The following is a 25,229-nucleotide window of genomic DNA, read 5'->3' on the forward strand; positions in this document are numbered from 1 at the left end:
GCTCTTCCCAGTTAAGGATTCAGTTTCAATATGCAGCTATAACGTAAACACAAGTAGTCCATTGTGTTTGTTTTTTTTCTTAAGTCTTGTGACCTTATTTTCCATTTTACAAAGCTTTTTATGTATATACTCTACTTTCTTCTTCCTCTGTTCTCTCTTCTCAATGATGTGTCATAAATCCATATATTTTTATTGGATGATGTCCAGGTAATCTCCCTGTTTATAACTCTAACCTTTCTGTGAGCAAATACACGAAGTGAACTTTGATTTATCTCCTAGCATACGTAGCTGTTAATTACTGGCCAGCAGGCAGTATTCTGTGGTCCACGTGACCAGTGGGGCCGGACCAGAAGGGAGTGTGGGGGAGAGTAGACTGAGGGACCCAGTAAGAGACAGTCCAGCTGGAGTCCTTGTCTCCCAAAAAGCCCAGAGTAAAGCAAGTGAGCACAGGAGTATGGTTCTGAGGTGAGCGAGGTCATGATGATGCCACCGTTGGGCTTGGCTTTGTGGTTGCTGCTCCTCTGTCCAGGGCTGATGTTCTGGAAACCCCAGGTGAATCAGAACTGCAACAATGGCAGGTACGAGATCAGCGTCCTGATGATGAACAACTCGGCCTTCCAAGAGTCTTCTTCGGACAACTTGAAAAACGCAGTGAATATGGGAGTGGAAATAGTGAGACAACGTCTAATTAGTGATGGTAAGAATATGGTAACAAAATCTTACTCCTTCTTGGTACTACTTCTGGAGTCAAAGAGTTGCTAAGTGAGGACTGCGTTCTTTATCTGATCCACCCACCCTTCTCTAAGGGCCTGTCCCACAACCCCTTTCTATTTCAAGGCAATAGATCCTCAGAGAGAACTCCTACCACAGTGAGTTGACTCTTAATCCACCATGATTTAGGAAATGTCAGGTGTTCACCACAGTGAAATGCCCCCACTGGCATTTCAATAAAAACTGGATTTACTTCTCAATTTCAAGGAGGCATCATATTTTCTCCTGCAGCTGCTCTGAGGTAGCATTTGGTCTGGACCTGAGATTTTGCAGGATTACCAGTTAAAAAGATGAATAAGAGAGTAAAATTTATACAGATGCTGAATCTTACTCTGGGATTTCTAATCTATCTGTTCACCTTTTATATATCTGTTGGCTATTATTATAAGACATGGTCAATATATTAAATTACAATAAAATTCAATGTTATTCTTCAGGGTATATTTTAATTATTAAAATAAACTTTATAACATTAGATAAAATATGTAAAATAAAGAGAAAAAAATTACCCCTGATAATTTCTAGCCACCTGGATGTTTCCGGTGCCTTTTCACACGCTTCTCAGTTTTTTGTTTTTAAGAACACGGTTGAGATCACTGTGGCATAGAAAAAAATTTATATCTTTCTGATTTCACTTTACATTACTTTACAAATGACTTTCCTATAAGGTACATAATCTTCATAGCATCGTGTGAATGGATGTCTATCCCTTGGAGTAGGTATTCTCTTAGATTATTTAATAATTCCTTATCGTAGGGTATTCTATTAGTTTTAATCGTTCATTATTATTTTAAAAATACTACACTAAATATTTTTTAATCTTTTTCATTTTTCCTCATTCTTTGAGACTAGATTGCCAAAAGTATCCTTAAGAGTCAATGCTATTTCATACATCTTAATGATTATTTATGGTGTTAAGGAAGGCATATCTAAATTTCCTCTATTTCAAATTCTGTAGTAATAATAACAGGTATCGATTCTACAGTAACTTTCTTCTGTGCAATATACATTTTCCTATCCTGTCTGAGACAGGATTCAAATGTAAATGGATGGAACTAGGAGGTCATTTCATAAAATCACCTTCTGAGACAATGTTTAATAATGAAAAGGACATTTGATTTAAAGTCTATCTATCACGTGCTAGGTGAGATATATAACCTCTTCAATCATCAAAACTCTGTCAGATTGTTGACATTGACATTGTTTCACAGTGGAGGTTTAATAACTGTGCTGAAGTCATACAAGTTATCTGTTCGAAATGAGATTAAAACCCGTGTCTGATTCCAAAGAGTGTGTCATGTTGTTCGTGGTGAGTTAAAAAAGATCTTTACCCACCATGAACTTTCTCATTAAAATAAGACAGTAGAACACTGTGGTTAGAAGTGGTGTGACTTCGAATCAGACAGCTCTTGGTTCATATTTCAGCCTTTTATCCAACCATTTATCACCAATGATCTTGAGGAAGTTAAGTTTTCTGAGCCTCGGTACCCTCACCTATAAAATTACAACAGATAGTAGTCACATCATGTGGATATGTTGTGAATTAAATGAGGAAATTCATATAAAGTACCTAATACAGTGACTAAAAGATAGTAATAACTCAATAACTGGAAGTTGTTTTTATTGTTGTCACTGTTGTTCTTGTTGAGAATGTTAATGTCATGGTTGTTGCTCTTCTGTTGCTGGTATTAGGAAAACAAGTTACCAGGCATATAAACTGAACAGTATAATGTATTGGTAAGATCTTGATCTCTGAACTCATGTAACCTGAATTGGAATTCCTGCTTCATCATTTACTAATTGAATGAGTTCATTATTCTCTTGAAATTTTACTCATCTTATTGTGCAAAATAGTCATCAATGGTGAGGTTGTTGAATGGATTAAATAAGTGGAGAATTTGGGGGGAATGAAAGGTTAAACAATGATTCCCAAATTTTTGCATTTGGTGATGCATTTTGTTAGATGGATGTTCATACATAATAAATTCAAGAAGGGCAGGTTGTGAGGGAAAGATAGGTTCATGTTCTAAACATTGAACTTTATTATTTGGGGAAAAAAAAATCTATGACAATATACGTAAGCACTAAATTGAAGACAATTAATAGTCCAGATTTTGTGGGTGATGTCCAAAAGAAAGAGATCAGTATTTTTTTTCTAGTACTTAGGAAACCTTTGTGAGTTTTGACGAATATATAGGATTTGGTGGAAAATATGAAAAAAAGAAATTCCTTTATTAGTTGCTATTAAATCCATCACTGACCTCACCTCTTCTATTAATTTTGTCTGACTGGTTTTATTATACTGGCCTCTCTTAATTGGCTAGTCTTATCAAACAAAGTATTGCCATCTTTTATTTTTATCTCTTACTAAAGAAAGTATCAGAATAAGTATTCTTAAATTTACCAAAAAAAAAAAAAAAAAAAAAGCAAGAGATAAAATGCTTCTTAGTTGGTAGACACATCTCTGAGGTGGCTATAGAAGTACAAAGACCTTTCTATTTTCTGAAAATACAGGTCTATATCTTTAAAAATATTTTAATTTGGATGTTCAGAAGAACAATAGCTTCTGTTGTTGATATGCTTTACTCTTTTAAAGGAATTAGAAAGTATTACATATGACAAACCCAGTTTTAACCCCAATTTACATGTGAATGAACCAAGTTAGAGAAATTAAAATGGCTTGTGCAGGAACCCATAAAAAGACACTTACAAAGCTTGACTAGCAACTGAGATGTCCAGGCTTCTTATAGAAGGGCTAGGCAAAATTAACATCTCTGCTTAGGAATCAGACATTTGTCCTAAATATTTTTTATAGGAAGGATAACGGAATGTAAGACAGAGCTTGGTCAAATGGTTCTTCTATCTTTCTATTACCTTCCAAAATGTGCCTAGCAATATCCAGGGTTATTATCACAGATGCTCTTGCCTTCATCTGAAGATGATCCATTATCCCAAGATCCTGGGCCACAATGGGTGGGCATAGTTCACTTTGTCTTTGAGGATGAACCACGGAGGTGCCAATGTGCACACTGGCAGCAAACAGAATCACTTTGGGGATGCTAAAAACACAGGTGTCATAATGTTTGTGTCATTGTTTTCCTAGCACTCCCCTGGCCCATATAGGTAATTTGTTGAGTCTGGAGTTGTGAAGAGAGGGTGAAGAGAATGAAAATGTTCTAAAATAGATTGTGGAATGGTTGCACAAATGTATATATTTACTAAAAATCATTGAATTGTACTCTTAAAGAGGGTGATTTTTAGGGAGGTAAGTTATATTTCCATACAGCTGTTCAGAGAGAGACAGAGGAAAGAAGTAACAGTGAGTAATATGAGAACTCAGAACTCGATTAATTATTTCTAGGCCTGAAAATGGATATCCATTTTTTGCCCAGAATTAATTTGTAAAAGATAAATCTCATGGCTGATACAAACTACCAAAAAATAACACTAGTTTTCACTCTTCCTTTGTTTCTGGATAACAGGCATATATGTGACCGTGAATGCTACCTTTATCTATTCGGAGGGTATGATTTATAAGTCAACTGACTGTCGGAGTAGCACCTGTGAAGGCCTTGACCTACTCAAGCAAATTTCAGTAAGTTTCTGCCTCTGTATAAAGAGCTCACACCCTTTTGGTACAGGACCATCACAGTGTGAAACTTGGGCACCTGTCCATGAGCATCTCTCATGTCCCGAAGCTTTAAACATCACTCCAAGCAGATAAGCCGAAACCATGGCAGGAAGAGTGGCTGATTATATCAGTCATTTTCAATCTTGGGAGAGTGAGGAGTGAGCAAGTAGAGGTTAATAAACTCCACTTCATAATTCTAGGAGTGTATGCTTCTTCCCCAGATCTCTACAGAGGGAATTTGACCTGGTCCTCTAAAACCAAGGACAGAATGTTCCTAATCACATTTCCTTTGAGAAATAGTAGAAAACATGCTCTATCATCACCCATCTGGCCATATTGTACTTTGTTCTCTTTAGCCCTGCTTTGTAGCTCTCCCTGAAACTTAACCACTCCCTCCAAAGCACCTCTAAATATAGTTTCTCCCTAATCTGGCCTGCAGATCCTGCTCACGTACCAATCTGCCTGCCCTTTTTCAACTGCTCTACATCTTCCTCTTGATAAAGAAGCCAGATTCACCCACAGTCAGCTCACTTTCAATGGACTATTTCCCTCCACCCACTGCACTGCCTCTCTCTCGAATTTTTTTATCCTTTAGCTGCCCCTTGCCCAGCCCAAGGTATCATATGTCACTCCTTCCTGCTCTGCATTCTAACATCTTAAGTGGCTTGCTTTCTAACCTTCTGGAAGCCTTCCCATTGCCACTTCTTTTCTATCCTTTGATCCATGTTTTTAGTTTTAGGGGTTCATTTTTGTTTTGTTTTGTTTTGTTTTCCTACAGTATGAAAAACGAATGGGCTGTGTTCTCATGGGGCCTTCGTGTACATATGCCACCTTCCAGATATAGTAAGTAACTTGTTTTATTGTTGTTTTAATGCCACTGTGAACTGAAGTCAAGACATGACATCGGTGTTAAATGACTTATCAAACAGCAGTCTTGTCAAGGTAACACAATCAGAGGTGTTAGGGCCCTCGTATTGTGCCATGTGTCTATAACCATCATTCCCCTATCCAGGTAACTCAACCTTTGCACAGCGTGCGGTGAATGACAGTAGCTATTCAGGTTCAGGTACTAACATCTGAACTTGAGAGGCAACACACTATAGATAATAAGTTAAAGTCCTGGCAGGGAATAGGGAAGATGGTGAACTTGGAAAATTTGAAGAGTTTAACCAAGGAAATACTCTCAAAAGTATGAGCAGAGTGTATGTAATCACAAAATAAAAAATAGCACCCTAGGGCATAAGCAAGGCTCTGTTCTAACCCTGGGTCTGTAGGAGTATGGAAAGTAGCAGGGTATTTATTTCATAGAATTACTTAAGGATAATTTAAATAACATATTAAGGTACTTTGCATAGTGCCCTTTTTAGCTTAGAAAGAAGCTTCCAGTATATTCTAGAATAAAATTATTTCTCTGTCTTTGGGACAATCGCCCTCATCCCTTCTTTCATTTCATCTCATCGCCACTTTGTTTTGCCAGATTATACCTTCTCCAATCGAAATCCCTCTCACATGCCTTTCATGTGTTCAATCTTTCCTGTAATCAAGGATCACCTTTTATCTACACAGGAAACTATGCTGAAGGACCCCTTGCAATGGGTTTTGGAGGGTAAACATTAGACCTCTGAAATTTCTATTGCAAAGTCTGCTTCTGCTACCTCACACCCAGCTGTACACACAGACTCAGGCCCACTGCATACCATAGACACACATCATAGAAGCACTTGTTAAAGCCATCTTCCATTCCAAAATGCCAAAAAATTCAGAATCTTACTCTTTGTTGTACTCACTCCCAGTCGTCGTCCAACCACTTGCTGATACTTCAATAGAGTGTGCCCAGGAGAGGAGAGTTAATGAGGAATTGCCATGTGCTGAGACACATTTTGGTTTCATTGGAATAGAGAAACTTGAGTAAAATACTGTCCCTGCCCTGTGAAATAAAGAAGTTAACAAGGACACTGGCGACTTGCAGAAGGAAGAGGGAGATAGGTTCCATCAGTGAAGTATCGACAAGGAGCTGTGGATGCACAGAAGGAACTGGTCACGTCTGGGTGGGATAGTTAAGCTCTGAGAGGGAAAGACTTTGTGAAGGCAGTGGTATGTAAGTTGCATGTCGAAGGATGGGTATCATTTTAATGGGTAGAGATGAGGGGATAAGCACCCCAGCCAGAGGAAGTATGTGTAAAAGCAAAGAAGCAGAGAAGTGTAGAAAATGTGTGAAAGTCTGTATTAGCCACTGTGCAAGAGATATATAAGGAATAATAGAGGTAAAACTAGAGAAATTAAATAGGGCCTTATTTGGGAGGTTTTGAGTTCCAGGTGAAAGAGCCGTATTTAATTAAATTATTAGTTGTATATTTGTCGTATGTAATTACATTTAGTTGTATTTAATTAACCACTGAAGTTGAGCAGGAAAGTAGCAACTCAAATTTTGGGAAGAATAATTGACAACAGTGTGGAGGAAATACTAGAGCACAGGAGGTGAGACCAATGACAGAAAAGTCAGCAGGGGAGGAGAGCCTGTTTGGTATAAAGCAGCTGACATGGACAGGGAGGACAGCTTTTAAAGATATTTAAAGGCAGACTCAATGGCATTTATCACTGATTGGATGTTGGGGTGAAGGATTGAAAGTAGTCAAATAGGCTAGGGGTGAGGGATTAAAAGTAGTCGAATAGGCTATGAGATCTCAAAACACTAAAAGAAATAGGAAAATCAAGATAAGAAACAATTTTTGAGACATAAATTTGGTTGTGAACATGGGGAGTATGAGATAAGAGCAAGATAGGCCCAGTGAAACCTTTCCATGGAGCACTGAAGACGAAAGGGAATGTTGCTGTCCTCCTTTTATTCTATACATGGTGCTGTCCTCCTTTTATTCTGTACACATGAACCAGGCCAAGTGGAGATACTGAGGTGAACAAGGCAATTATGGTCTTTGACTTCATGGAGCTTGCGGTCTAGTGGAGGAGACAGATATTAAACAGATACTCACCCAAATAATTACCTGATAGATGAGCAAGAGTCAGCCAGGCAAAGGGGCAAGGGAACAGCATTCTTGGCATTTGTCAAAGCCCCAGTGGAGAATAAAGTTTGATGTGTTTAAGAAACTGTAAGAAAGTCTGTATGCTGAGCAGAGGAAGGAAAACTCTAAAATCCTCAGCTGATGTCTATGTGAAATGTAGCCCATAAGAGAGCCAGAAATAAGGCAATGCATGGAGAGAAAAGTGAAGAGGACATTATTTGTACTGTACAGCAATTGTGGTAGCCCACCCTCCAATTCTCCTAGCCCTACTCCTCAAAGGCCATATGTCCCAGCCTAGGTGTTATGACAGCCCAAACAACAACTAATTTTGGAATAAATCAAAGTAACTAAGCCAAAGACACATGAAGACTCCTAGAGTATCCTTAGAATATAGTACATGCTCGATAAATGTCGTTTTAAAATTCACCTGTGTGGGAGGGACACCTACATAAATCAGAAACCTATTCGAATGACCTTATTTCATTCTTACCATTTATACCCAAATAATGAAACAAGTTAAAGAGGGATCTAATTTGTGCTACTTGAATTAATCCTGATACTTGTTTCTTTCTCACTTCTTGACATAGCCTTGACACAGATTTGAACTATCCCATGATTTCAGCTGGAAGTTTTGGATTGTCATGTGACTACAAAGAAACTTTAACCAGGTTGTTGTCTCCAGCTAGGAAGTTAACGTACTTCTTGGTTGACTTTTGGAAGGTCGACAATTTGCCATTCAAAACTTATTCCTGGACAACTGCATATGTTTTCAAGAATGGTACAGAGTCTGAAGACTGTTTCTGGTAAGCAGAATCATTAATATTCTCTGGCACTTGCTATGGAGAGAAGCCATAGACTCATGGCAGGCCACTTGGTTATTATCAGATGTACCTTCTATCTTTAACGGTATTAGGAATGAACGCCAGCCCACCTTCTTACACACAAATACAAGGAAAGAAGCCAAAGGAAACAGTGTCATAAGTATAATCAGCATATATTGCAACAGTCTTTGTAGTTTTCAAAGTACATTTAAGTTAGTTTTATTGATTCTTCGCAGTAAACCCTCTGAAGAAAAGAGAATAAGTACTAAGATCCCCAATTTACAGTTAAGGAAAATGAAAACCAGAAGTTAATGCTTTCACATTACTGCAAAAGATAAAATTCCAGAGAATGTGCAATTTGCCTATACCTGCAAGTGTTTGGAATCATTTCTCTCATAGCTTTTCCTAGGAGTAAGGCAGGGGTAGCGGGCAGGGGGATGGACAGAGGATGGGATAATGGGCACCATTGCTAGTATAAAATTGCAGGGTTCACTCAATTCCAGCAATGGTGGTAGAGAGAATCCTTTGACTGGGTTACTATCTGTACCTTCAGGTTGCTGCTTAGTTCTGTAGCCTCTCACTCTGACACTATGCAGAAGGCTAGGGTAGGGCACTACTGGAATTGCATATCTAGGAAACTACAAGAATTGTCCAGGCTTCACTCATCCTAGAAACTTTGGGGTGAACTTGGAACATACGTAAGTTCTTTTTACACAGGAAAGGAAATTATTTCTAGCAACTCTGAATTTTCATACTGTGGATTCAAAGGTTTCAACTTATCTGTGGTAATGGGGCTGATTTATAGAGCAGAGTAGAAACTTCCTCTGCAAATAGCAGGAAGCCATTATAAGGAAACTGCCAAATATCTATTATGTGTATGTACACATGAAGATTTCCTAAAACTTCCCCTATGCTTTCACTAAAGTATATGCCCACAATCTTAACCAGTGGTATTATGAGGTGTATTATCTATTGTGTTAATAGTGGAAATGAATTTTTGATGAACAAGTCCCAGGACAGATCTGTAAACAATGAGCAAATGGCATGAAAGGCTGTGAAGAAACAAAGCTTGTTTCCTAGAGTTCCTCTTTTTTCTGTTCTAGGTACCTCAATGCTCTGGAGGCTGGAGTTTCTTATTTTTCTCAGGAACTTAAATTCAAGGATATGTTGAGAGGAGAGGACCAATTTCAGAAGATCTTAACAGACCAGACAAGGAAAAGCAATGGTAGGAAGACGTGCAGATAATTTTTGCCAACTTCTCGACGACCGACTACCACTTCTTTATGAGTTATTTTGACAAATTACCACCATAGAGCTATCATCATTATCTTGATTTATTTTGTATCTTTTGGGAGATCTGTAGTTTCATGCAACTCTATTATATTGTCTTTTAGTTGATTAAAACCTTATTCTCTGAGAGAAATTAGCAAAGTAGGATTGAGCAAATATATTAACATCACGAAAGTAATGATGATGTTAAAATCCAGCTTTTATAAACCAAAATGATATCACAACCCATCATCGGTAAATTGGTTTTTAAGTTCTCTTCAGTCCCTTATATTATTGGATTTGTGACAGTTCTCAAACATTCTGATCCCTGTGTCCTGGCAACCAAGAGGATATGTTTACTGATACCTAACCTCAGGCAAAATTACAAGGGAAGCAAAGATTATCTCACTTTCTTTTAACCTCTATCTCATCTGTCCAATGACCTCCTAGTTGCAGGTTAAGTGTGAAAATCTATTGGGATAAAATTATCCTCACTGAGTTATCAGATGATTTGCTTCACTTTCCAGAGTGCTCTTTACAGATAAGAATATATCAGAAGCAAAGGAGTCAAATGTGGGAACTTCCTATGGGAAGATGGTTGCTTGGGAGGATTTCCTGGTATCATTCAAATCATCATCTGCTGTCATTATTAAGCTTTTGCTGAATGAAGAACCTACTATTTAGTTGCAAAACATTGACCAAGATAAGGAAGAAAAAGAAGTATTTAATTATTCATGTCCCTCAAGAGTTTACAATTCAACTGGAAAACACAGTACATGAATAGATCTAATGAAGTGTCCATCAACTCCTCTCTCATAATGGCATGCATTTGAGAAGTGTGGCTGTAATTATAGAACGAGATTGAATTCTTATAGAATTAGATCTGATTCTATCCATAAAATCACTAAGGCTGAGTTCTGAGTTACAAAGTTGCAAATTAAACCCAAGAAAAGTTGCTTAGGAAAACTTGGTAAGTTTTCGTATTAACTTATAGTATATCTTTTCCAACAATTTTACAAATGTTAAGGCGCAATTCACTTACCAATGAAAATAGTTTTCGTAATAACTCCAGCCTGGTTTAATGGAATAAGCTCTAAACTGGGCTCACAAAACTTGAATATCAGAGCTATCTCTGTCATCTACTAGTTCTTTAACCATTTGACATTTGGCTTCAGTCTCTTTATATCAATAAAATTAAGGGAATAGTCTAAATAATTCTTTCTAAGATTCCATGCATCTCTTCTCTGACTGTAAATTTTAAAAAGGAGGAGGTAGTAATTTGAGGAATTAGTGTTAATCTTAAAACATAAACATAGCATGGACATACTAGGTTCAAATTCAGGCACCTATTTGTTTTTAGACCATTGTATATTTCTCTCCTTGTCTTGCTCTCTCTACTTCAGTGATTGTTGTTTGTGGTAAACCAAACATCATCGCCTCCCTCATGGGTGACCGGGAAGTGTCTGAAGACATCGTCATTATTCTAGTGGATCTTTTCAAGTAGGTATAATATTTAGAAGAACTCTTCTTTCAAAAAGAAAATACTCCAAGGATTTTCAAAAGACACATTCTCTTTTCTCTTGCTTTGCACAGCCTCACATGGGGTTCAGTGTGATGATAATATTTTAACCAGTGTTTCATTTCTCCTTCATCACACCCTCATTTTTATTTAATTAATTGTAGCCTTAGCATGGTATATTCCTTTGGCATCACTATCATGTCTAAATACCAAAGTTCTATGAAAACCTCATTAAACCCACGTGTCTACTTATCAACGAGGATCCTGGTCTCCAGTCTGATTTTAAGGTCTTTTTGCCAGCAGTGGTAAATCAACTCATATCTCAATAATACTATTTCTGAGAATGTGTTTTCATATCTGTGCCTTCAATTGCTGATGGCCTTTGGTCCTAGATTATTTTTCCTTCAGCCACCTTTGGTACAAGGAATGTTCCAGTTAAATGAGTTTGATTTACACAATTATTCTTTGCCCTCTGTGGCGTAGTCACTGGGTAGTTATCTTTTCTTCTGCATTTCTCTGGAACTAAGAAGAGAAATTTCTGGAGAACAGAAACAACTTTTTATCACATCCCCTCATTTTACCATTCATTTTTCAATATGATGGAGACCCACAAACTAAATGTGCCAAGGTAATATTTGACCCAGATTAAACTTAAAGAAGGTGTCACTGGTGTGTCTGTGCCCTTTGCCCCATCAGCCGGATCATATGACTTCACTTATCTGACTAGATCATTAATCATTACCCGTCTGTATTCAGACCTGAAGCTATTACTGCACTAAGATCTTTCCCATATTCTCCTAGTCATTTCACCTACATTTTACCTAGATGTACTTTTCATAGTGTTAAGAGAAATGAAGCATAAGAATAGCCAGCCTGTTCAACCACAATTATTCATGAAGATAATTTAATCAATTTAGACTTTTAGCTGCAGAATACAAGAAAGAGGGCAACTTTTCAACATTTCATTCCCACAACCACATTGATAGCTGCTTTCAATAACTGCTTTTGCCCTTTGTAAGAAGTTCTCAGTGTAGCCAGGTTGGTCTAATTTTAGCAAATCCTCAGTTGACTGCCAAAGTTTTGGCATTCCTTTGTCACTATTCCCGAAGGAAACCTGGATAGGTTTTGGGAAAATCATGAGATTCATTTGAAACTAGACGTTACTTGAGTCAAAGTTCTAATTCTGACACTTCTGGTTCATTCGACTATTAGGTATTACTTAGTATTTTGAGATTAAAGCTACTCATTTGTAAAATGAGAATTAAAATGTCCACTTTATAAGTGATACTTTTAGGATTCGTTGTGATAATATGAGCAAAATATTCAATGGGTCTCAGTACATGTGTTTACCTACTATTTGAATACTAAATGGTGGTCATCCTAGTTATAGCAATTTAAACATGTTAGATTATTTGCACATTAAAACATTCAAATGATTAAGAAACTTAGAAACCCTATGGTTTGCAGTACAATCTTATATAATATTAAGGGTCCACAATGTGCCAAGTATCGTCTTGAAGTTGAGGATACAAGGATCAACAGGGAATGTTGAGAAGTTTACACTGTTAGAGAAAATGTTTAGTTCTTCTATGCTTTTATCACCATCTAATAAGTAAATTTAATTTATAAAATTTCTCTCTGTCATATCCTAAATTGTTATGAGCACTTAAGGAAAAGAAAGTTTCCAGGTATAAATCAAGGATCATTAAGCCTTGAAAGCATGCACCAGCTCACATGTCTGGGGCCCCAAAAAAATCTCCTTCAGAGAAGTAACCATATTCTGATCTTCCTTTCCCTTCATATATGTTCGCCACGGCTGCCTAAGTTCTCTTATTCAACTTAGCAGGTATAGTAAAAAATAAGCCTACCTGGGGAAAATAGAAAGTTTTGCAGGTTACTGGAAAAATAAAACCTTTAAAACTATTTCAAGGCTGATGTTATAGTATGTGTGAATTATAGAAGCTCCATCCTTATTTTTTAGAGGACTCTATTTTCATGAGGAACTTTGTGCTTTTTATTACAGTGTCGACTACTTCAAGGACAATGTCACAGCCCCTGACTATATGAAAAATGTCCTTGTTCTGACACTGCATCCTGAAAATTCTGCCTCAAATAACAGTCTCTCTCAGAATTCATCACTGGTAAGCATTGTATATAGATATATATACGGACACTATTGTTTTCTTTGTCAAGGGTAAGATATTATTCTACTATTTGGAACCCAAATTCTAAATTTGAGTGATTTTTTTTTTACTCATTCCAATTCACTCAATAATTGTTAACTAAGACCAACTATGTGCAATAGCAAGATTCCTTAATATAGGTCACCGTGGTAGGCTCTAGACCAGCACAGCAGTGCACACTTCAGTAATACTAGAATAAAAGTGACGATGTGGGAAAATGCGAGAAGCCCTGTTAACTTAAGGAAGGTAGAAATTAAACAAATGAAGTAAAGTAAATGAAGTTTCCTGCATTCTAAAGCAACTTTTTGGAGACACCAATATCAAAATTCCATCTTTAGAGATACACACTTCTAGGTTAAGATATTGTCCTCTATTATGATTAAGTTAACCATTGTCTAGGAGAGTCCTGCTTTATTCCTCTGATCTCAGCATCCTATCTGGTTTAGTATTTGTCCCCCAAAAAGAAGCTCCAATGGGAATTAAATCATGGTCACCTTATAATGCAGGACTCCTGACTCTAATACCACATAGGGCTTGGTTGGTCACTGCGCCTTAATGTGATCAAATTCATCAAATGTATGCTGCCCTCAGAGACAGTTGAAAGCAGGTTTGTAGTGAGAAGATGGAAAGAGCAGTCCTGAAGACACCAAACAACCTTGGGATGGCAAAGGCCAGGCCAAAGGAGCTATAAGGAAAGTTGGGTACCTTTGATAGCATCACTGTTTTCCGTAGACTAGCAGTGCTAAGCCCTCTGTTTTACAACCCTGCCAAAAGGAGCTACGAACCCTTCTCAGTGGGGCTGGGTCTTAACTGGATGTTTTTCATTTCATGAAATTTTGATTTCAATAAAGGACACCCAAACCAATGAGAAATGTTTTATTTTTTCTTTTAACATTTGCTAGCACATATACTGTAGTATGTAGTATTCAGATATTATTTTTCCAGGCTCTGGCAAAAGTGAGATTCTTCATAGGTGAATAGTCCAAAATGCCCAAGCTGACAGAACTCACTTGGTCTCAGGGGGGCACAGAGCTTTTACACCATAGCCCAATTCTATGAAGACCAGCATGCAATTGCTGCAGAGGTGTTTTGATCCTCTATTTTATGTTTTCTCAGGCAAATATTTGTGATCTGAAGTAACACTCAATTAGAACTGTCTTCAAAGCCAGTTCAGTGATATCATCTCATCAAAACTTCTGCTTCTTTCTTAATATTCAAAGGAGGGAGCTGTTTGTATTGTTGTTCTGTTTTGCTCTTTAATGAAAATGTTTAACTATAAGCAAGCATTATTTTTATATAAAATTTTACAAGAATTGTAAAAATGCTGTATGTTGTCCTTCTTGGTTGAAATGATATATTTTATCATCATGAGAAAGAAGTACAACTGCTTTTAGTTACTTCTTTAAAGGCAGCGTTCTCGGCTTATTGATCCCAAGAGAAGACAGAATTGTGACAGGGATAATAAAGAGCTGCACTTCAAGGAAATATTTTCCAAAAGTCTCCTTTAATGTCATCCCTACAATCCCCTAATATTCCTTTACTTTTCCAGGTACACTGGTGATGCCAGGAACATTTTGCTCCAGACTCAAGACCAGAATCTCTTTTTTCGAACTCATTTTAAGATTTTTCTTTCTCATTCAGGTAAAAGATGACTTTGCTCTTGCCTACTTGAATGGTATCTTACTCTTTGGACATATGCTGAAGATATTTCTTAAAAACAAAGAAGATATTACTACCTCAAAATTTGCTCATGCTTTCAGGAACCTCACTTTTAAAGGTACCATTCTCCCAAGAGCAAAAAACAATATTTAACTAACACTTTCTACAGAAAGATGAAGAAATATGGACTTTGTGGGTGGATTTTGAGAAGCTAGGAGGGGGGTCGGCAATAGATGGATTGAAAGATAAATATCTTTGAACTTAGTTGGAGGCAAACATCATTGTATAAACTTGGGATGTGCTATTATTGATAACTCAGCTTTAGAATTTATAAATCTTTGGATAATGAAGAAAGAGCATATAGCTCAGGCCCTGTACTTACGAACAAGTTTATCACATGGCATTTTGAGCAGTGATGTCCTGACTGTGCTTGGAGACTAGCTAGGAAAGAAATATCTGTGGTTTGATTTTGGTCCTTTCAAATTTCCCTTTCTATCCTTCGGAGATCGGGGACCCTCCCTATGTTACCCCTCTAACTCTAACTCAAAACCTCTCATAATGATGTCATCCAAAATTTTCCATTGCAGATCCCTCTGTACTATTCCCTTTTCATACAAGCTCCTATTGAAACTCCTTTCATTTCCCAGATCTCATCCAGATACTATGAAGAAATTTTCTTTTCGATTTAATGTGGATTAAGTAAAAGACAAATGATGGTTGACTTTGTTAACGTGCCTGAAATCCTTACTCTGCTGAAAAACTTTTATCCTTTGGCAGAGTGTTCTCTTGGCTTCAGAGGACAGCAGACACTCACCACTAAAGGCTGAGGGCTGCTTCAGTGTCTGTGGTATATGACAATGATAGCGAGAGATCACTTCTGCTCCCCTGAAGAAACAGCGAAGGAGGGAGGGACACTCATTTATTGATATTCCCATGTATCCCAAGTTCTTACAAGTATTTTATATGCATTCTTTTATTCCCCAATTTTTTTATTGTGGTAAAATACATATATTATAAAATGGACTATCTTAAGCATTTTTAGGTGCAGTTCAGTGTCATTAAGTTCATTCAAATTGTTGTGCAACTATCATCACTATCCATCTCCAGAACGCCTTTCATTTTTTAAACTGAAATTCTATACCTATTAAACAGTCATCCCCCATTCTCCCTCTCCCTAGCCCTGGAAACCACCATTCTACTTCTTGTCTCTATAACTTTAACTACTCAACATACCTCATGTAAGTGAGATCATATAGTATTTTTGTTTTCGTGACTGCCTTATTTCACTTGGCATAATGTCCTCAAGGATCAATCCATGTTGTAACTCGTCACAAAGAAATCTTGGTTGATAGTTTTTTTGTGAGTTTTTTGTTTGTTTGTTTGTTTTTTATTTTAGCATTTTGAACATATTGGCTCACTGCATTCTGGCCTTCAGAGTTTCTAATGAGAAATCAGCTAACAATCATATTGAGTACCCTTGTATGTGACAGGAGAATCCCTTCCCTTTTGGTGCTTTCAAAATTCTCTCTTTGTCTTTGTCTTTTGACAGTTTTATTATAATGTGTCTCGGTGTGAGTCTCTTTGAATTCGCCTTGCTTGAAGTTCATTGAGCTTCATGCATGTTTATATTCATGTCTTTGATCAAATTTGGGAAGTTTTTGGACATTATTACTTTGGATATTCTCTCTCTCCCTTCCTCTCCCTCTTCTCCTTTTGGGACTCCGACAGTGCATATTTAGGTTCTGTTTACATTTCTTCAACCTTTTTCCATTCTATTCCTCAGACTCAATAATTGCCATTGTCCTTCCTTCACATTTGCTGATTCATCTGCCTGCTCAAATCTGTCTTTGAATCACTCTAGTGAATTTTTCATTTTACTTATTGTACTTTTCATTTCCAGAACTTTGGTTTCTTTTTTAGATTTTCTTTCTCTATTGATATTTTCATTTTATTTATGCATCATTTTCTTGGCTTATTCATGTCTTCTTTTAATTTTTTGAGCATCTGTAAAATGGTTGTTTTAAAGCCTTTGTCTAGGAGATCTTCCATCAGGACTTTTTCAGGGACAGTTTCTGTTACTTTATTTTTCTTTTGAATAAGCCATACTTTTCTGTTTCTTTGTATGCCTTGCAATTTTTTTGTCATTGTTAAAATCTGGACATTTGAATATAATACTGTGATAATTCTGGAAATCACATGAGGAAGAGGGATTTCCCATTCCCCAGGGTTTGCAGTTTTTTGTTTTTGCTTTTATTGTTTTAAGCTGTCTCTGTGCTGAGAATCGGCCTAAGGTGTAAAACTTAAGGCCTTCTCCAGTCTTTTTTGAGCCTCTAGCTTCCCTGGGCCCTTGCAATGACTTTCTAATTTCTCCCATATGCACAGTTGCTTATATATCCTAGTTGTCAAAGTCTGGCTCTCAAGGAGGAAAAAGAGAAAAATGAAGGGGGTAGAAAGGGCACCAGTCCTTTATGCCCCCTGAAAGTCATATCAGCAGAGGGGGTGGGGTTTGCAACAATATGGAAGGTGCAACAACAATGGCTGCCACCACTTTGTTTGCACCTCTGTGGTCGTTAGCGACAATCAGCAATCAGAACACACAGATCTCCAATATTCAAAAGACAAGGTCTTTGTTTTCTTTTTGCTCACCCTGGCTCTGGCAGGCTGTGTGAGAGCTGCTCCAGGGACAAATACACAGCTGTCTGCTATAGGACTGAGGGAGATAAGTAGCTGCTGCTGTGCTAAAAGCTGAAAAAGACCGAAATTGATCACAATTTACCATCTAAGGTTAACCCCCTGAAAGTCGCAAACCCTCAATAGACTTCAGAGTTCCAGAACAGTTACATCAGACAGATTCTGCCAATATAGTGATTGTTTGGGTGAGGAGCCAGATTTCTGGGGCTTCGTACCCTACCATCTTCTCAGAATCCTCCTATGTGTATTCTTAATTAATTTTTATCACATCTGTGATCATGGTCAAGCATCTTAGTGGCCACTAAAACAGGTTTAGAGCCAGGAGATATTTATGTCCTAGTTTAGCCACCTACTAGCTGTATAACTCAGAACAAGTTATTTAAATCTCTGATTTCAGATTTCTCATCAATAAATGTAGATAATAGTTTTGTATCATAGTATTTTAGGAAAAATAAAATGATAAATGAATATAAAGCACTTAGCACAGAGCCTAATAAACACAAAATAAATATTAGCTTTTATGATATATCATATGAAATTGCTCATATTTGATCTTTTTTTATCTAAACAGCAATTTCATAGGTTTGTCTTATATTGCTGTTATTTCAAAAATGAGAAACTGAGACACAGAGAACTTAATTTTCTCAATGTCTTCAATCAATAAGTGATAGTGGACTTTGATCTTAAAATCTACGTTAGTTTATACAGCGACCTACACACTGTGATACCAGTTTTGTAAATATTCTTAGCAAAAACTTTTCACTAATAATCAGGAGAAATCTATTGACCGATTATATTTAGTGCTACAATAATTGTAATGAAAAATATTTTCCCTCTAACTAAATAATGTCTCATAAAAATATCCTTCAGAGATCTCAGGACCAAGAACCAGTTCAGGTGCCCTCTGATTAGATCATTTAGGTCAACAATTTTTCAGTAAAATAAAGCATTTTGAATTTATTTTATATTTCCTATCAGGATCTAACTGGTCATTCAGTCAAGAAGTTAACAAAAGCCTCTAACTTTTTCTGTTTTTGCCCTAGGTCTTATGGGTCCTATCACTTTGGACGACTCTGGGGATATTGACAATAAGATGATGCTTCTGTATACCTCTGTGGATACCAAAAAAGTATGTCCGTCTTCATACCAGGAACTTGGGATGAAGTGACTGAATGAGGAGGGATAAATTGAGATCCAAGTAATAGTGAAGGAATTAGAGTTTCGTTTAGAATCTGGAAGTTAGTTGATTTCAGATTCATAATTATTCCTCACTTGCGGCAGTGTTCCTTAAGCATTTTGACCCATGGAACTTTTTATGCAGAATATCCACTCTATTAACTATATAAAAAATACTACTCAGAATACATTGATAGGAAGACCAGACTATTGATGAAATACCAATGAGAAGATGACAGTTCTCTCCTAAGAATTTTTTTTCATTTCCAAAACTAAAATTTTCAATGAAACAGTCCCTGTTCTCTTCATCTGAACTCCCATAAAAATCATTAATTGTATAATCCCTCTGGCATATGTAAACAGCCCTATACTGTTATGCTTTTATTCACATTATATATGTTTTCTCACTTTACCTACATAGTAGTTCTTTAAAGAAAAGGAGTGGGTCTTACCTCTACATGTCTCCAGTGCTTAGCTTCTTATCTGGCATATAGTTGTTGGCTGATCAGCGTTTAATTTTAAAATTAAACACCTGTCTTTATGTTACCCGAAGTTGTGTCAACACAAACTACGAAAGCCACTCTTCCAGCTAACCAAATGGTCAGTAGAAAGCTTTTGGATTTAAGGAATTGTAGCCTGACATAACTAGAAATCGAAGAGAAAAAGTTATTCATTTTCATGTCATTTTCATTGTGAACATTATGACATCTTTAGTCACATATTGAATGTATATATTGATCCAGCTTTGTAAAAGATAACTGCAATGGAAAATGTAGAAAGAGAGAGAAAAGATACTCTGAGAAAGTTAAGCCAGATAGTAGGGGGCAGCATTTCAGAAACATAATGTAAAACTTTCAGTTACTATATTGACCTTTAACATCATGCCATATTTAGCATACATCCCATGGGAATATCTTAAAATAAGATCCCATCCATGCTTCAGTTACTAGTTGGAGCAACAAAAATAACTACACTCCCTTCTAAGTTATTTACACCTGGGATGAGAGGTAGGTACTTGCGGCAAGATCCTATGTCAACCTCATAACTGCTCTTCAAAATAAAATATCTTGTTTTGTGTACTTACCCTCTTAAAGGCAAATATAGTTGAATTTTTCAATAATCTAATGCCACCAATTGTGTTATATGTGTAAATGGGGAAACTAGGTATTAATTATTAAAACATATGGCTATGGATACATTATTCTATTTCCAGAGTAGGTCTCAGTAGAGATTCATTGTACCATATCCTAATATATAGCATATTTCCTATCCTTAATATATGCAATTATAGATTCTGCTCTCAAGTTAAGAGTATTTTTTTGAGGTTGTAAAACTTGTCCAGAATGTTTTGAGGGAATGGTGGTGAATTTAGAAAGATCATTATTTTTCAGATATCTCTGACAAAGCTGATTGAATGTATACAACAGTAATTTGAGAATCTATTAATATTTCCATTGGCAGATTATTGAAAAAGAAGACTTTTATCTTAGGAATGTAGTGTTGGGTACAAGAAAGTTCATTAGAGGAAAGCAATTGAAAATTATGTAATTGATAGATCTTAAGAAATGTAGAATTATTTCAGAGTCCTTTGACACATATCAAAATGGAGAATGGATTTTAGCTGTGGTGCATTTTCTCAAGACATCATTTTCAATAGCAACTAAATATCATGATAAACATTGGTACATATCATGTGACTTGGAGCTAGCCATTTAATTTTTCTTGGCCTCTATTTTAACCTTCGTAAAATGAAAGACTTGAACCAGTTTTCTAAACACGGGAAGAATCTGTGGTGGGCAGGCATAGTGTATGGTCATCAAAAAACAGAAAACTAATTGACCCACATGGGGCTTAATTCCATGTTCATGCTGTGAAGCAATAAATGAATCATAACTATCTCCCCAAGTGGTTAACATTATCTTGTTTCACTGAGAAGTGTTACTATGAAATTCGAATGTCATTGGACAGGATGGTCAATTTCATCAAACTTATTTTAAAATGTCTTTTTTTCTGTTTGTCCTTCTTTTTCATACCCTGACACAGTATAAGTGTCTTTTGACCTATGACACTCGGACAAATAGTACTAAACCTGAGGATACGAGTCCCACATTCATCTGGAAGAATCATAAACTTCCTAGAGATATTTCAGATCAGGGTAAGATATTCTCAGTGAATTTTCTTTCATAACATTTTTCTAATAAGGAGAGTTGATTCTGTGGTTTATGCAATTAGCCTTTGCTTTTTGTTTGTTTGTTGTCTGAATTACAATTTCCAGGTTTGTAAATGAGGACTTTTCTTCCCTACACAATGAATGATATTACAGTTGTGATCAAATACTGAAAATATCTCTATTCTAAATTTAGCTATACCTCTCTTTAATATGTGTCCTTTTGATATAAATTATCCTGTGGAAAACTAGGTTTGGCAATTGGCAAAATGAACTCAGGAACATATAGTTTACTCCATTTGCATTTCATTGCAGTCAACTCAAGGGATACATATTTCAGCAAGAAATATTTTAAGTCATCAGACTGAAGGGTGGTCAGTGAATGTGGCCTCTAAAATTTCCCCCATTCTCTCAGATAGGACAATACTTGAGTTAATAATGGTTGCCCACCTACTTAAGATGAGGTCCTTTCATTTCATGGAAAGCTCTAACATGACCAGGCCTTGACCTATGCAGTTTTATTTTGAAGAGCAGCTATAAGGCTGACACGAGTATATAACATTGGCCATTACCGGACAGGGCCAGCCAAGTGTGTCCTGGGCAACACAGCCTCAGGACAGTCTATCCTTGACAAGGTAGGCTAAGCCTTACCACAATGAATAGTAAGTATTTCCATGTTACTAATCTATTTTTAGGAACAAAGATTAAATTTGGATAAATGTTTATGCCTAAAGATGCAAAAAAGAAAAAAAAGTGGAAACACCATCAATAGAGTGATTTATAAAATTATAATCATAAATGGAGCATCATGCAACCAATTAAAAATAATACTTTACAAAATAATTCTTTATGATGTAAAGTAATAGGAAAATACAGATTTATTTAATAACTTCGTATATACTAAGACTATAAAAAAAGCTAAAATATTAATAGTGTTTGCCTCTGAATAATAGGATCCTAAAAGATTTTTTGCTTTTTAAGCAATTTTAATTTTTCAAATTTTTCATGACTCTGTATTAATTTATCATTTTAAAAAATATTTTAAATTACCAACTAGAAATATTTCTATCATAGCGACAGCAACTTTGACTGAAATGTTGATCTAACTTAAAGAGAACAGTTCTGCTTTGACGAGTTTGCTTGTGTGAAAGCTATAACTATGATTCTAGTCCTCTTGAGCTCCATTAGTCAAATCTGGTTAAAAATCATCCTTGTGTTTTTATCCAATGGGCATAAGCAGTTGACGAAAGCAAAGAGGAAGGTGGGAAGTGGGCATATCCCACTCCTCTAAACAATAAGCAATCCTGAACTGACTTCCGAGTTACAGTTATCATTACTTTTTAAAGTTGACTTCTTTCCATGGCAAGCTTTTCTTTTTATATCTCAGGAACCATCTTCGAGCTAGGTTTTAAACCAAACTCGATTTCTGAAATATATCTCTTTTCTCACTTGCTGAAAGGCTTTAGCATCTTTCTACTTCTTCCTTTTGTACTTTTTGAATTAAAATTATTTTTCCTTTCTCTTTAATGATCACTCTCAGTGACAATGTTGAGTCTGAATTTTTAATGTCTTTACGAGGTTTAAGATGTTTTGGTTATTGAACAGAAGGTCTGTGCTTTGTAAAGTATTGAACTTCTCAAAAAGTAATTTTTGAGAGTTCTCATTATTTACTTGAAAGAGATCACATTAAATATTCATATTACCTACAACAGGGACATTGCATCATCCTGGGCAACTTCACTTCATCCTCAGTTAACTAGAAAATTCAGCTACCCAGAGCTTTCCATTACTTAACTATTCCTACATTTAGTTTTCAACTTTACAAATACAGTAACTCAATCTTTCAAATAGCATGCAAATAAGATATTCATGTCTGGTCTTTTATCTGTGTACACAACTGCCAAATAAGTAACCATCTTTCATCTGGAGATTGCACCATCACTGTCTTTTCATTCAACAGAGATTTACTTAGTGCCAGGCAGTGTTCTACGCACCTGGGACACAGCTATGCACAACACAGATTTGGTTCTCATTCAAGCCTTCATCATCTGCCTCCTGGGTTCTAATAGCATCCAACTGACTTCCTGCTTCATTCCCGCCTCCTACTCACCTCCAGTCCAACCAACTGCCACTAGAATGACAGCATCATCGCATTCATATTACTGCACTGTTGCTAATACTTCAATTGGCAGCACCACTTTTCCTAAAGAATGAAGTCAAAATGACTTATTGTAGCCCAAACTATCTACAATCTTCCTAGTGTCCAGTCTAATTTTTCATCTTACCTGAAATTCCTTCCCCACTCTCTTAATTTCCTCCTGCTTCTTTAAAGAAAGGGATTTACAACTTCTTGCTCCTGTGTCCTTATTGATGCTCTTTCCTCTGACTAAATTTTTTTACTCCCCCATAAAACTGGTAAGCAACCATTCATCCTCAGTATTTAACTTGAAATTCATCTTTCCTAAGCTTTTTTTAAGCATCTCAAAAGATTACTGATCTTGCCCTTATACTACCAGATTTCTAGTATAGTACTTATATCACACTTATTTGTTTACACATCTTTTTATACCATACACTATGTGTATAAGGTCCATTCTTCATTTATATATACTTGCTCCAACACAGTGCCTTGGAAAGAAGGAACGAAGGAAGGAAAGAAGGAAGGAAGGAAGGAAGGAAGGAAGGAAGGAAGGAAGGAAGGAAGGAAGGAAGGAAGGAAGGAAGGAAGGAAGGAAAGAAGGGAGGGAAGGAGAGAGGGAGGGAGGGAGGGAGGGAGGAAGATATGAGATCACTATTATAATGTTTCTAGTAAACACTCTTTTGTGCAGTGTTACTTTCAGTCAATTTACTTCTCTAACTATCTTCCTCTGTTTAATCAGGAGGTTTGTTAACTGATCCCAAGGCTCTTTTCAATTATCTTGTCCTATGACCTTGGGATTATAAACTCGATCTACGTTCATTGTTAAATAGAATGCAATAACCACAGCAGCCACCAGAAGGCAGCAGAAGCTTAACCTTAGAACTAACGTGAGCCTATGATTTACCAAACAAAACTAAAAAGTATGTTGAATTAAAAATTACTATATTTAAATGATATATGGTATATTTCGATATCACAAATGTATTTAGTGCAGTAAGATGTTCACACCGTGGGAAGCAGATAGGAACTGAGATGGGTGAGGACCCAGCGGATGGGAGTCCCCCATATTCCCTCCAGCTCATACCCTTGTCTAGGAAATGTGTAGTTTTAGGAGACTGATGAGAAGAATCACCTGCCCTGTTAAAATTGTATTTCTCACACTCACTTTTGTTTTCTGTGTGGGGTGAGGGTATGAGAGTGGTGGTCGTGGCAATGGTGGTGGTGGTGGTGGTGGAAATGGTGATGATAGTCATAAACGGAATTCACCAAGTCAGATGTGCCCACAATGCTATTAATGCTATTAACTCTAACCTATTAGTTTATTTCTATCCTGATGAGAAGAGAAAGCCGGAGCTCGTTTTCACTGTTAAAAGTTTCCCCTTCGCAGAAAACACAATAACAAGCAGAGGCAAAGTCCTATGTTAGCAAAGCATAAATCCTTCTTATTCACTCCTAATAGAAAGATGCTGCAGTATTAACCCCAAGTTAAACCCTACTACCGCAGAAAAAAAAAATCGTTAGTTCATTCGAAGGACATAATGCGATGAAACAAAAACAGTTTTAAAATATATGTAAAGTATGAGATAAATCTACTGGCACAAGAGGTTTTTTTCTAATATGAACTGATTTACATATTTTAACAGTAGAGTACTTTTTCCTTGCCTCTTCTCAGACAGTAAGATGAGAAGGACAAAGTTTTTATTTATTCAGCCAGTTTTTATTGGTACATTACGAGGGGCCAGGTCAGGCGCTGAGGGTACTAGGGTGAACAAGGAGGACACGGACCATGTCCTCAAGGGTCTGTATTACAGTGCCAGGAGAAAGAATAGTGTTAGGTACTGAGGTGCAGCTTTAATCAGGAGGTCTTGGCATCTCTCATATCCCCAGAGACACCTTCGCTGATTATACATCTAGTGAAGAAAAATCAATACACATGATTTTAAAATCCAATAGTGGAAATATTCATCATGGAAAGTGAGTGTGCCTGGTCCTGCCTCTGTGCATCCTGGTTTCTCAGTCACTTCTGCTTTTAGTTCTTTGCATATTTCTAAATATTACATGTATGTTTCTTGATTTATAAGCTTTAGATACTATCTGTTTCTTTCTTGTATTATTAAACGAAGATTTAGTTCATCTTTACTAATGCTGCTTTTCCTTAATCTCTTCTAGATTTAGTTATCTC

General features: G+C 36.6%; 1 protein-coding gene across 1 annotated transcript in view; it reads left to right on the plus strand.

Annotated features, from left to right (window-relative positions):
* The first annotated feature begins 210 nt into the window (after positions 1–210).
* Positions 211–25,229, plus strand: part of GUCY2C (guanylate cyclase 2C) — a 59,060-nt gene continuing 34,041 nt past the window's right edge. The window contains exons 1-10 of the mRNA XM_016140541.2: positions 211–697; positions 4,254–4,366; positions 5,181–5,245; positions 8,010–8,225; positions 9,347–9,468; positions 10,916–11,012; positions 13,055–13,172; positions 14,856–14,991; positions 18,608–18,693; positions 20,784–20,895. Coding sequence (XP_015996027.2) covers positions 478–697; positions 4,254–4,366; positions 5,181–5,245; positions 8,010–8,225; positions 9,347–9,468; positions 10,916–11,012; positions 13,055–13,172; positions 14,856–14,991; positions 18,608–18,693; positions 20,784–20,895 — 1,285 coding nt within the window. The 5' untranslated portion in view covers positions 211–477. The remainder of the gene's footprint in view (positions 698–4,253; positions 4,367–5,180; positions 5,246–8,009; positions 8,226–9,346; positions 9,469–10,915; positions 11,013–13,054; positions 13,173–14,855; positions 14,992–18,607; positions 18,694–20,783; positions 20,896–25,229) is intronic.

This window comes from Rousettus aegyptiacus, unplaced genomic scaffold (genome assembly GCF_014176215.1).
Source record: "Rousettus aegyptiacus isolate mRouAeg1 unplaced genomic scaffold, mRouAeg1.p scaffold_m13_p_2, whole genome shotgun sequence".
Classification (NCBI taxonomy): Eukaryota; Metazoa; Chordata; class Mammalia; order Chiroptera; family Pteropodidae; genus Rousettus; species Rousettus aegyptiacus.